At 47.5% G+C, this 13,746-nt stretch overlaps 1 protein-coding gene across 8 annotated transcripts in view; it reads left to right on the top strand.

Moving 5' to 3' along the window:
* The window catches only part of CUX1 (cut like homeobox 1), a 362,525-nt gene that overhangs the window by 281,196 nt on the left and 67,583 nt on the right, over nt 1-13,746 (top strand). For 4 of the 8 annotated variants that reach the window (XM_090276816.1, XM_090276817.1, XM_090276814.1 and 1 more), the window contains exons 12-17: nt 2,766-2,824; nt 6,732-6,780; nt 7,534-7,630; nt 8,650-9,318; nt 10,438-10,503; nt 11,992-12,093. In XM_090276816.1, coding sequence (XP_090132942.1) covers nt 2,766-2,824; nt 6,732-6,780; nt 7,534-7,630; nt 8,650-9,318; nt 10,438-10,503; nt 11,992-12,093 — 1,042 coding nt within the window. The remainder of the gene's footprint in view (nt 1-2,765; nt 2,825-6,731; nt 6,781-7,533; nt 7,631-8,649; nt 9,319-10,437; nt 10,504-11,991; nt 12,094-13,746) is intronic. The other 4 variants (XM_090276820.1, XM_090276821.1, XM_090276819.1 and 1 more) reach the window with 3 other exon arrangements.

Here is a 13,746-nt window from a genome sequence, read left to right on the forward strand (position 1 = left end):
GGCAGGGCAGCCCTGGCCCTGAGAGGTCTGGTCATAGAACTCAGTGATTCTTTTTCTTTCTTTGAGCAGACAGATAGTTGCCTCTGCAGGGTGTTGCAGCAATTAAGTAAGACAGCAGGATGCAGAACCCAGCATAGAATTGGGCCCACCCAATGAGCGCGAGCAAAACCTGAGAGAAAAGTCTTTCTCCAGTGAGAATGACATGCTGGAGCATCTGTTGCTCTCTCCAGATTGTCTTCGAAAGTAGGCTTTCTGAGGACTCAGCAAGGAATTCCTGGTCAAAGAACCAAGCTGAGGGTGCTTGGTCTTTCCACCATGATGGCATTCTCAGCATCAAAGGCCAGTGTTCAGCCCCACGCCTTTTGCTTCCTGGCACTCTTCACAGACTTCTTTGAGGACAAGCTAAAGGTTCTCATGGGTCAGGACAAGTTTTGTCAGACCTCCATCCATTTGTCTGTCCAATGAGCCAGAGACATCGTTAGAGATTTACAGACATGGTCTTGGGTTCTCAATTAAGCTGCCCCCAAGTACATGGCAGAGATTTTAGTGGAAGCTGTTTCGTTCTCTGAATACTTCTATGCAACCAAATTACAGACTCCAGTCCTAAAGCCTTCTGATAAGGGCCCATCACAGGTCTGCAAAAAAGACCTGCAACTGTGCTCTCAGGGAGAGGAACTGGGACTTGGCAGTGATAATGGTTCTACATCCAAGGCTCCACAGTGCCAGCATCTGCACCATGTCCTTGCCTTATGCCCTTTAGCTCAACTCTTTAAGGCAATCGCTGCTATGGCATTTTACGGATGACAAGTGTATTAACATGTCCAAAGTTACCCAGCTTGTAAGGGACAGAATTGACTCCAGGTTCAATGCCATGCTGAGTTCTGAAGTGCCCCATATTGCCTCCTCTCGCCGCCTTTCTTCCTGTCTTTCTCCTGATGTCTGAGCATGACCACATTTTATGTATGTTTCATATCCAGCAGCAGTGAATTCCTCAATCCGAAAGGTGTTTCTATATCCCAGCTGCCATGGATAATCTTTTGTTAGGGAAGGCTGGCACATTAGTGCTTCCTGCTATTCCACTACAGGGAGAAGAATGAAGTAATCACTTTTTCATGAGCACCTTCTGAGAATCTTTTGTCAGAAAGTGAGTGCATGCTACCCCCTGTTTGATTATGGCTGAGAAACCATTATAATACATAACATTGGCAAGAGGTCTTAAAAAGGAACTAGGGCAGCACAATTTTATGCAATGGAAAATACACAAAACTGCCAGCAAATGCAATAGTGAAGATGGACTAAATGAATTTTGTTTACAGAACAGCTGAATTCTTAAAACAGTGAGCAGGGTGGGATTCAGGTAAATGTCCAAGCTGATGGCCAGATGAGCATCTCCTCCCTCTACTGTGATTGTAGTTGTGGCTGGTCATGCAGGCGGCAACTGGAAGCCCTTTAGATGGGGAAGGTGCTTTGACTCAGGCACCGGAATTTGTTCACCCCAGGCTTGAAAACAGCTAAATCATTAGAAACCACCACCACCCCACCCCACCCTAAGGTGGGTCTCCGTGTTTTATATTAAGCTGCCTTATTTCCCCCACAGATCTCCCTTTGGGGGAGAAAAAAGCAAGCTAGTCCAAAACACCTTCATAAAGGGAAGCACGTCTGCTCTCTGCCCTCTGCCCTCTGCCAGAGGCCCTTCCTGGCAAGTGCGCCCTGCAGAGCTCTGGGCAACAGCAGCCACACGAGTGCCTAGTTAGTGCACAGACTTCCGTGGATCATATTAGAGCATCATCCTACCTGGGAAATGAGCTGTCACTCCTCTCGACCCCCTGGCCAGACCCCCTCACCTTTCCTCTGAAGGAACATCAGGGGTTCTGCTATGCCCTTCTGGGGCCCTGCTGGCCACCCCAGAGGACCCTCCCCACAGGACTCAGAACTGTCAGGGAAACCACTGACCACCCAGCTGAACAGGCCTTCTCTCCTAAAATTCCCTACAAGTGCTTTTTCTTGATGCCTATCTGATGACAACCTCAACAAAGGGGCTTATATCTTCTATTTGCAGAGTTCCACCAAAGGTGTTGACAACTGATGGTATGCATCAGCAAGCCAAACAACTTTTGTTTAAAATACTAGGAGAACATCTCTTCATTATGTTTGCCATTTCATGTTATTCATACAAAATGGCCTTTTCCTTATTGTTTTCTAAGTTTTTTTTGTTACAGCCTTAGATTGCCGTGTGTATGTATGTGTGTGAATGCCTGTGTTCACTAACATGCATGCTCATACCAGACCAGAGAGTGACCACTGCATGTTTTACAGGGAATATAGTCAGTGAAGTCTGTTTAGTCCATTCAGGCTGCCATTTCAGAATGCCATAGGCTGTGGCACTTAAAAACAATAAACATTCATTTCTCACAGTTCTGGAGGCTGGGCAGTCCAAGATCAAGGCACTGGAATGTTTGGTGTCTGGTGAGAGCTCCTTCCCTGAAGGCCTTCTTCTCACTGTTTCTTCACGAGGCAGAACAGAATAGGCAAGGGAGCTCTCTGGGACCTGTCTTAAGGGCACTAATCCCATTTATGAGGGCTCCACCCTCATGACCTAACCACCCCCCAAGGCCCCACCTCCAGATATCATCACAGCAGGAGTCAGGATCTCAACATACGCATTCTGGGAAGGGAAGGGGAGCGGACAGAAACATTCAATCCATAGCAGAGTCTATTGACCTGTTTCAGTCATAGCGACTAATAAAATTCCTCTCTGTTTTCAGCAACTGGAAGAAAAACTCAAAGGACAGGCTGACTATGAAGAGGTGAAGAAAGAACTAAAGTAAGTGTGGAGATGCCTGTTCAGCCACTCACAGGCCAGAGCACACTGGGGACATTTGCTAAAAAATGCCATGGCAACGAGGGGGAAGCCACGGGTCCTTGATCTCAGCTTCAGCAGACTGCTGCGCCAGTGGGCCGTGTCCTGGGCTGCCCAACACTGTGGACGTTCACACTTAGGCCTGTGCCTGAATTCTTTGGACTTCTATAAAACTGTGTATTTAGAGTATGCCAATATGCACAGAATCAGGAGAGACATTACTATTTTAGAAATTACAAAATGCGAGCTCATTTTTCAGCTATAAGTTCCCCCAAGCAGAAGCAGAGCAGAGCAGGCAAACATTTTCCAATTGAAAGAGTACACCTCGCCTTACACCCCTCTGGTCACCTAGACTCCAGGACTTTGTTTTCCCAACCTACAATCCCCATCTGAGAGGCAGCACCTGAAAGCGCGTTATCCCTTCAGTGCTAACGCTTCTGTGCTCAGGCTTAGACATTTCCTCCTCAGGCGCCACCACCCGGCCTGGCCCTCCTGCCTAAGATTCCTCCCCCACAGCCTATTCTTGGTCCTCCTGCAGTTCCCAGGCTCTGGTCCCTAATCTGTCCCCCAGTTCTAGCACCCTCCAAGCTCATGACCTCCTCCCCCAGCAGAGTTCACAGACAGCCTCCTATAGAGCACACGGTCCCCCTCATCCTCCTGCCTGGCTTCACAGGCTCCCCTGGCCTTCCTACACCTCCACGGCCAGGTTATCAAGTCCTGCAAGGTCACTGCATTGTGTAGACCAGGTCCTTGTAGGCTGTGTTCTTTCCCCTGCTGCTTATGGGCTCTGCACTGCCCTAGGGGCCCTTCTGCTCCCTCAGCACCCTCTTCTGTCCTACCTGAGCCCTGACCACTCAGCAGACCTCCTGGTTCTCTGCCCACAGAGAAGACAGACATCCCATATGTCCCCCCTTTGCCTCGAAATCTCTCCTCTGTCCTGGCTTCTCCTCCCATGTCTCCAGGATGACCCCTGCACCTTGCCACTGGCTCCCTTCCCTCCTGCCCCTCCCTGCTCTTCTGTCAGCTCCTTTTTCACTCGCTGACATTTCTAATTTCTCCTTTTAAAATAAGCATACACCAACCAACTCACCATGCTGTTCTTTGTATTCTTAATTCTATTCCTTCGGGCTTGCTAGGAAAGCCTATTAGAAGGCCTGTTCGACCTTCTCGCCAGCGTGTCCGGTAGCCTCCCCCTCAGTGGTGACCTCCTCCAGCCTGCCTGCTGAGGTGCCTCCAGGTTCTCTGGTCAGTCCTGTGCGGTCTCACTCCCTCTGCCACACACGGCCTCTGCCAGGGCCTTCTTGGACGAGCCCTAAACCCCTCTGCAGCTCCAGCTTCTTCAAGCCCTGCACTCTGCCCCCAGCCCATTTGTAACTTAGGGATGTGTATTTTTTACCTGGGGAACCTCTGTACCTGCCTCTCTATCCCAGTCTTCCCTTCCTTTCCCTTTTCTTCCCCCTCTAAAGAAAGAAAATGTATGCCCTCTCCTAGTGTGGAATCAGGAACGGGGCCTGGGCCCGAGCTCCCACCCTCCCCAGCTGCGGTCAGTCCCACACCTCCACTCCGAGCTCGCCTCCCTTCCCACAGCTCCTTGACTTGAGCCTGCAACTCATCCCTGGTCTGGTTCCCTACCATCCACGGCCTAGCTGGCCCTCACCCTTCTCCCAGAGCACCCTTCCCACCTGCCTGCCGGCTCTTTTGTTGAATCTGCACCCCGCAGCCCCGACCGCAACATAAGCATCCAAAAACCACCCGCTCAGTGGCTTTTCTGATAAAATGTGACCTTGGCCTCCCACTTTCTAGTGATGCAAGTGCTTTTCAGGCACATGCTCACATTTCCTTCCCATCTCTGTCCTGAGGTCCCCTACCCCCTTCTCCTTCAAGGACCATCTCAAACTCTTAACTCCTCAACAAACAGATCCTGTCTCCAGCCCAGTTTAAGGTCTCTCCTGCCTAGGGCCCTCATAGGTTTTCTCGTTCCTGTGCTATCTGGATTTTGTCTTCTCTGAAAGAGCCCATGATGTTCGTGAGGATGAGAAGCAGAGTGGTTCTGATTCTCCAGTGTCGGGCGCATAATAGGTCACCAGTACATACCTGTTGACTAAATGAAGAGACACTGGTGTTTTTAGTATAGACTTCAAGACTCCATCTTCTCTTACATGATCCTAAAGAGACGCACAGACAAGAATATGGTTGTGAACAACGCGATGGCCACTAAGAAAGGACAAGTTCCAGGCTTCTGTCTGATGTGATGGGGCTGAGTTCTTTTAGTATTTCCCATAGCCAACTATGAAATAAAATTATTGGGTTGGCCAAAAAGTCCATTTCGTTTTTTCTATAAAATAAAAGACACATTTTTCATCCTCACCAATACCTTTATTGATTTGGATATTTTGAGTATGTCGGTTATCTCTCGCTATTGGCTTCTAGTGGGTAGAGGCCAGAGGTGCTGCTAAATATCTTCCAATGGGTAAGACAGCCCCACAGCAAAGAACTATTTGGCCAAAATGTCAGTAGTATCAAGAAACTTCACAAACCATTTTTGACATGTTCAATCAGTCACAGCACCTTCTCTATACACTGCACAAATCTTTTTTTTGCATTTCAGTTGCATTTTTACCTTTCTTGAAATAATAAAGTATAATACACGGAAAATGTTGCATATCTTCTTCCATCTTCAATATTAAAATGGCTGCACAAAAATTCACCAATTTTGATATGTTTTTTAAAATGCAAGCTGATAGGACAACTGTCACAGTACAATCTAGCAAAATTGTTTCAAATGAAGTTAAAGGCAACTAAGCACTACTAGAGCCATCGTACAGAAAGAACTAAACGAACTTTTTGACCAACCCAATACACGGTTTACCTCATTAGCTCCTCTTTATTTTGTTTTGTTGGTTTACATGACGAAGGCCACACTGCAAAGGTACTACCATATAGAAACTAAGAGCAGTAGGCTGCTTACTGAACCTCATGGTGGCTGTGGCAGAAAGTGGTTTCCTAGGGCCCTGGGCATTTTTACACATGGTGATACTTCCATGGAGCCTAAAGAGGGCAGGGGCTAAAGTCATGGCTTCAAGAATGCTGGGAGAACTCAGGTGGCCCGTGCCTGCGATGCACATCCCTCTCTCATTCCCGCCTTCCCTCGTGTATGAGGGGACCACCCACATGGACTCACTTGCCCTTTCCTCCCAGATAAGTTACAGAAAAAAAGCAATGTGCACGCTAAAGGAACGCTGGAAACATCAATGCTAGGCACCTGAAACCACTCAGCTCTCGACTTGTTGAAACAGGCCAGAGACTGGTGTGATTACAGTGATAAGGAGAACAAAAGAGAAATAATCCTGCTCTCCCCAACCTTGGCACTGGGGCTCTTTCCCTGCCCCAGGGCTATAGAGGTCTGTGCCAGCTTTTCAGCCATCCAGCTATGGGGCCACGCTCTTTGCCCATTTCCCCCTCCCCGGGTGCCAGCTACCAATTGAATATGTGGGGCAGCAGCCCTGGGGTGCTGAGGTTTCTCTTTGAGGTTGGCTTCCTTCTACCAACTCTTTCATTCTCACTAAGCTTTACAAATACATTCTACTTGGATCAATGTTATGTCTGTGTTCGACTTTAAAATTATACTCTGAGCAGACCTGGTGTGATTCCATATGGAATGATTTACATGCCGGGCAAGAAACTTTTGCTGGCCAACTGCTAGTTGAATAGTTATTCTAGAGACATGATCAGATGATAATGCTGCCAGGAAAGTTGTTAAAATTGTCAGATCCTCCATTCCTGGAGAGCAGGAAATTATGTTGATGCTCATTAGTGGGACTGTTACCAAAGGTATAAGTGGGGAATAACCGCCCTGTCTTGCTCTTTGCAGTATTCTGAAGTCCATGGAGTATGCACCGTCCGAAGGAGCTGGGACACAGGTACATGGTCTCCCTTGGCTGTTAGTGTGTGTGAGCATCAGCCACTGTTTGTTGCTCGGCAAGCTTCACCATCTCTATATTTCTGTGAGACCTCTCACCTGCAGCTGACCGATCATTCCTCAAGAACATTTACCCAAAGTAAAGCAAATTATCTTTATTTAAAAAGAAAAGTTAGTGTTTTCCAAACTGGTAACTCAATTTAAATGAAATTGTAATTTAAGTTGGTACTGAGAACTTAAATAGAAATTATTTTAGATTGTGTTAAAGATCAGCCCAAAAGGGACTGGCTTGAGAACTTTTATTACCTACAGAGACAAGGTGACAATGGCACATGGTAACCCGGTAGCCAGTTAAAATTCAAGTCATCTAATGGAATCCTGCTCCTGATGCCCAGAAGGCAGCTGACTCTTTGTGGCTGGCACCTTTACAATGATTTTCTGACAGGTGTATGGCTCCACAGCCAGTCCTATTGCCAGATGAGGCTTAGGTTTAGACCATTTGAATTTGGGGACAGAATAGAGAATAACTATCTAAAAGAAGCAAAATTACCTCAACTGAAATGAATTCTTTTGGAAAGGATTTCCACTCATGTCTCCACACATGTGCTGAACGTCTTCAGAGAAGTCAGAGTCTGTAACGTGTCAGAATCAGAGAGCTGGGTGGAAAGCCATAGGAGCAGCGGTGGCAGGGCCTGATTGCCTGGGGAGTGGGAGGGTGGCGCACCCACAGTGAGCCCCACTCTGCCTTGTCTAGGATGCATCCAAGCCCCTGGAGGTGCTGCTGCTGGAGAAGAACCGCTCGCTGCAGTCCGAGAACGCCGCACTGCGCATCTCCAACAGCGACCTGAGCGGTAGGTTGACAGGGTCTCATGTGCCGTGCTCAGTCCCTTCTGGGGTCAAGGAAGAGGAAGGTGAACCGTGAGTCTGGGCCGATGCATGACGGGAACATCAGCGGCTGATGAGAACCTTGACTAATAAGTGTTTGGTCTCCTCCTCGTCCTCACTGCTCCTCTCCTTCCCTCCCCCGCCTGCTTAAAGACGGTCAGTGCGCGAGCTGTGGCCGCAGAGTGTCTGCGGAGGTCAGGCAGAGCCAGTGTTGCAGGAGATCGCAGGAGGGATACTTGGAGGATGTTGGCTTTCTGATCTTTTCCTAGTTGTGCGGCCTCTCTCTCGTGGTGTGTCCGTTGTGTGTCCGGGGGCTGCTGACAGGGTTAGCCCTGCCCTCCCAGACTCAGTGGAGCTTTTCTTCCTTTGTCAGGTTTTCCTTGGGAATGCATCCCCCATCCTTAGCCTTTCTTTGTGCATCCCCAAATGGTGGTGTCACTGACTGCTTCTGGTTTTGGCAGCTGGTAAACTGTTTAAAAGTGTCTCGGGCTCCGATGATATTTCATTCTTAAAATGTGCGTGCCTTCGATCGAGTGGACTTGGTGCAGTGCATTCGCCTCAGAGCAAGTGGTGTGAGAGAATCCGTTGGTCCCAAAATGTCAGTGTTTGCTGCTCCTCAGGTGGGGCCCTTCTGGTAATAGCTCGAATGCCAGAGGCCTGATCAGAGGCCCGCGACTTGTCAACTCTTTACTGTGTGTGGTACCGGCTCCTTGTCACTTTAGGAGTTTGAATCTATGTCAAGGGGACTCTCCAGGCTGCAACGTACAAGAAAGGTGCAAACATGAAATGCATGTTGCTTGTTTCCGGGGGGCCTCGTTTGGCTGATTTAAAAATTCAATTGAAAAACAAACCAACACTCCTCATTGGCCCTTGTAAAATCGGCACTCTTTTTTTTCCCTTTTGTAAGGCAAACTTTGCATTTTGGTCTTGGTTTTTTTTCCCTTTTGAATCCCCCATAATGCATTATGTTTGCCCTTCCTTGTAGGGTCAGCCAGGAGAAAAGGGAAAGACCAGCCTGAGAGTCGGCGTCCTGGACCTTTGCCGGCGCCCCCTCCTCAGTTGCCCCGCAACACGGGGGAGCAGGCTTCCAATACTAATGGTACACACCAGTTCTCACCAGCGGGGTTAACTCAAGACTTTTTCAGCTCATCCCTGGCAAGCCCCAGCCTACCCCTGGCTTCTACAGGAAAATTTGCACTAAACTCTCTCCTCCAACGACAGCTAATGCAGTCCTTCTACTCCAAGGCCATGCAGGAAGCAGGAAGCACAAGCATGATTTTTTCAACAGGTCCATACAGCACAAACTCCATATCATCCCAAAGTCCATTACAACAAAGCCCAGATGTAAATGGCATGGCCCCATCTCCCAGCCAGTCAGAAAGTGCTGGGAGCGTCTCCGAGGGCGAGGAGATAGACACTGCAGAAATCGCCCGACAGGTGAAAGAGCAGTTGATCAAGCACAATATTGGACAGCGCATTTTCGGACATTATGTCTTGGGACTGTCTCAAGGGTCCGTGAGCGAGATTCTGGCCCGGCCCAAGCCATGGAATAAACTGACCGTTCGTGGCAAGGAGCCTTTTCACAAGATGAAGCAGTTCCTCTCGGATGAGCAGAACATCTTGGCTCTTCGCAGCATCCAAGGCAGACAAAGAGGTGAGAGACTTTCGTGGGTTGATGCCAACCTGTCAGCCTGTCACAGAGTTGTGTGTGCGTGTCTGTGTGTGATGAAACATTTGTGCATCACATCAGGTAAAGCTCTCTTCAGTTCTAACAATTCCAGAGTTCAAGGGTCGACTGGCATGAGTGAAAGCTGTTAGATTTGGTATATCTGGCCTCCGAAACCCGCTCAGCACCTCACACGTAGTAAATTCATTATTTCAGTACTGTGTACTGAATTGAAGGAACTGCATTATGTACAACATGCTGACATGTTTAGTGTCCAGTCATCCGATTGGCCTTGGGTGCTGGCCTCTCGTGAGGAGGAGTCCTTGGGTACCATCCAGCCCTAGAGCAGCAGCAACACCAGGATCAATCCTCATGCAGAGCTGGTTCCATAGGGAGAGCTGTATCAACCACATGGCTTCTCTTTCCACTGCACAGAAGGGAGAGTGTCCTATGGTCAGCTCTCTCCCAGTGCTTCTGTTCTGTTACGGATTTATTTAGCATAATAAGCAAAACACACCTGCCTTGAGTTCAATACATGAAAGTTTTATTAAAACACCCTTCCCACCCCACCCTCCATAAAAAGATCAAAAGTCAGTGTGGTCCCTAATAGAAAGAATTCCTTCCCTAACAACAAGGGACCCTTCTGCTAAATCAGCAGTGATAGAGAGAGGTAATCTTATCAGATGCATTTGAAAAACCTTGAAATGTAGGCTCACAACAAACAGAAGGGAGACGTGGAACAACAACGTCAATTTGCACAAAGCACATTGAGCTTTTTATGGCGATGTTAACCGAAATTGACTGTCTTTGGATGATTAATGTAAGCTTTGTCCCAGGGGCTGGTGGGTGATTGCTTAGCACTTAGCAGCAGGGCTCCCTCCGTTTGCCCCCTGTGGCGCTGGTGCCGCAGCCTTAGGTCTGTCTGATCTCCTTTTGCAGCAGCCAGGGAAGGGCCTCTCAGAAGTTCCCGTAGCTCCCAAGTTGCACAGGAAGCCCTGAGCCCTCTCAGTAGTGACAGGTGGCTCAGATTTCATGTCACGCAGCCCATATCGTCAACACCACCACCCCCCTGATTGTTTTGTTCTTACCACACTTGTTTTTCAACAGAGAATCCAGGCCAGAGCCTGAACAGACTATTTCAGGAAGTACCGAAAAGAAGAAATGGGTCTGAAGGTATGTTGCAGGCAGGTGTTTTTCTTTGCAGTTAGTAACCTAGGAAGCAGCATGTCCTTAGCTGTGTATTTGGGTTAAAACTGTGCAGTGTGATTCTGGCCTGGAACCTGATGGAAAAACAGCTAGTAAGTATAAAACAAAGCACGGGTTCAAGTACGCAAGGCCCCTTCCTCCTGAGCTGCTTGTGCTCTACCGAGTGCAAAAGAGATGAGAAGCGGGCTCCATCACCAAGAATGAGTACTCAAGTAAGAATCCCAGCCCCCTTTAGATTCAAATTACACCTTTCCCATTTTCTCAGAAGCAGGTGAAAGAATAACAGTTGTTGCTCTGAGAAAAATCAGGTGACTGAGTCACATGAGATACTGCTGCTTCCTTGTACTTTCTTTTAATTCTGAAATATGTTAAAGGTGCTACGGAGTGGACGAATTCCAATCATAGTCAGTTTTCCTGTGGGCCCCGGCAAACCAACCCCAACTGCGCTCCTTGGAGCTGCATGTGTAATGGGGGCTTGGTCCCAGTGATGTGCTAGGTTTTAAATGGTTTGGTGTGGCAGTTCGTATTTTAGTAAGGTAGTGAAAATTAAAACATGAATGGCTTCCAGAATAACTGGGGCCAGCCACCATGCCATAGTAGCTTCAGTGCATCTGTACATGTGGCTGTTCTGCAAAGCATCACCATATGACCAGAAGACTGAATTCTTGTCCTTTAAGGATTTTTGTAGGCTCCTCTCCTCATTCATAAATTTTTAAAAGACGATATGTGATAATAGATTAAAAATTTTAAGTTAAGCCTTCAGCCTCTCCGCCTTATACATCTAAATAATTGATAGGTAATCAGCCTCAATCCTTCTTTTCCATTTTTCCTTTTGGGATACCAGCCTCAAGTACACTTACAGGACCTTGACCATAGCCCCACGCCAAAGCAGTTGTTGGAGTTGCTTTCAAATGACTCACGAAAACCATCGCCCTTTATTCCTTCGTGTTTTTTTATACCTGGTTAAATGATTTGCTCTCCCTGGTCCCAGCCCCTGGGTATCCAGCTTGGGTAAATGTGAGAGCTGGTCCCACTGGCTGAATAATATTTAACCCTTTGAGTGCCAGCATCGTTCCCAGCAACTCTTTTCGATGTCTATAAATGTAAATGACAATGTAATAATTTGTATATTATGTTTTGTTCTCTTTTTTTGTACCTCAGGTTATATATTGATATAATTTTTCTCATGTTGATCCAAATTTTTAATTACGCATGGCACTCAAATGGTTAACTCAAAGGTTGCTTCAGCAGGAAGCCCTTCCTGCACTTGGTCATGGTACCTGCTGTGAAGTTGCACTGCACAGCAGGTACAGGTAAATGGGAGGCCACACCTACCTCCTTACCTTAAGGTCAACTCCTGTGAGAACTATTTATCAGAATGACATCTTTGTGCAGCAGCACTGGTCTTTGTCCCAGGTGTGTGTTTGATGTCATGGGTGTGGCTTCTCCTTACAGGTAACATCACCACCCGGATCAGAGCCTCAGAGACTGGATCTGATGAAGCAATCAAGTCCATCCTGGAACAAGCCAAAAGGGAGCTGCAAGTGCAGAAAACTGGTACGGATTCCACTTCTTTGACTGCTCTTTTCCAAACTTAATTAGAATATTGTCATGAGTCTTTTGGTCAAGAGTAGTAACTTTTTATTTAAAAAAAAAAAAAATAGAATATATGTTTTCGACCCTTTAGGCAAATGCAGAAGGGAGTAGGTCTGTGTAATATGCATTTTGCTAATAATTACCATTCTTTTCATAATGTCATTCTCGACCCTTGACTCAATAATGTACTCATGGCCTAGGGTCTTCTTAACTTACATTAACTGATAGTTTGAGTCAAATTTCTTCTTTACATGCAATATAACATTTTGTTATTTGGATATATATATACTTAACGAAACACTACTGAAAAAGCATAGGTGAAAAATAAATTCTTAACAGCTGCTTTATGGAATGAATGTTGCCAGGGAGAAGCGGGCAATTTTAATGGATGAATGTCCACATCTGTGGTTAGTCTGCCTCAGGAATTTTGACCCAGATCTCCCTGAGAACTGCCTTCTCAAAAAGGAGAGAACTCCCACCTTTTGGTATTTCTCTGGTTAAGCGTTGATTGAGAAGCGTGCCATGCCATAGATTCAGCTCACACCCACTAGAGAGGAAACTGAGCGCCTGAGTTTTCTTCCTGGGGTTCTGCACACACCTGCCCTGGGCCTGTGAAGCCCTGTTCTGCAGAGCCCCTCCGTGAACCCAGTCACGAAGCTCCTGCCAGGCCTGGTCATGGGCAGCTGTGGCAGCTGTGGCCAGGCCACCACCTGGTTGCACCAATGGTCACTGGATCCTCTCTCCAGATTGCCAACTCTCACATTGCTTGTTCAGTGGGTGAGCTCAGTGCTCCCTTCTGGGAAGCAGGCTTGGACTGGGCATTTTTGCCTACTTTAAACTAGGTCTTCAAACTAGTTCCTCACAATCCTGTGAGATAGATTTTGTTATCCTATCATTCCTGGTTAATACGCTGAAAATGAGAATAATTTACCCAAACTCATTAACTGGTAGACCCTAGAGGGAAACCCTGATCTCTCAGCTCTTGTTCCAGCACCTTCCCTTCTATTGCCGTCTGCCTCCTTCCTGAGACCGTAGAGTTGTAGGAAAAGATTCTTGTTGGATCCAAGCCTGACAGTGGACAGAGCTTTCAATTTGGTGTGGTTCTTACCCTTGAGGCCAGAGTTGAGGTTTAAGCCAGTCCCTCCTCTAAGTGGCTGGCAAACAGGAAGCTTGGCAGGGTAGGAGGTAACCCGAGTTGCTAGTGGAAAGGCCCACCTCGAGAAGTACCTGCAGGGATCAGTTCTTCCCTCCCGAGAGCAGTATCTCCTGCAGAGTGTCATGCCATCGCACCCTGGGAATGCCAAGAGAGGCATGGGAGCTGGCAAAGGCAGGGCTTTCTGTTAACCAGTCAAATCAGGCCCTCCAGGGGCATTAAAGGTTGCCACTGTTTGAGGCATTTGTCAGCCTCATTTAAAGGGGAAGAAGAGCCAGCTTGTATGATTTCCTCACCCAGATATGAAGATATATTGCAGAGCTAACACACCTGGAGGAATTATTCAGCCAGCACTTCTCAACCAGGCCTTCACTCCACAGTTACCTGGGACTGGTTGAAAATGCAGATGCTGGTCCAACCCCACACTTGCTTCTTAATCAGACACTCCAGAGCTGGGGACT

Source organism: Furipterus horrens, unplaced genomic scaffold (assembly GCF_987537825.1).
Source record: "Furipterus horrens unplaced genomic scaffold, mFurHor1.1.pri manual_scaffold_5, whole genome shotgun sequence".
NCBI classification, from domain to species: Eukaryota; Metazoa; Chordata; class Mammalia; order Chiroptera; family Furipteridae; genus Furipterus; species Furipterus horrens.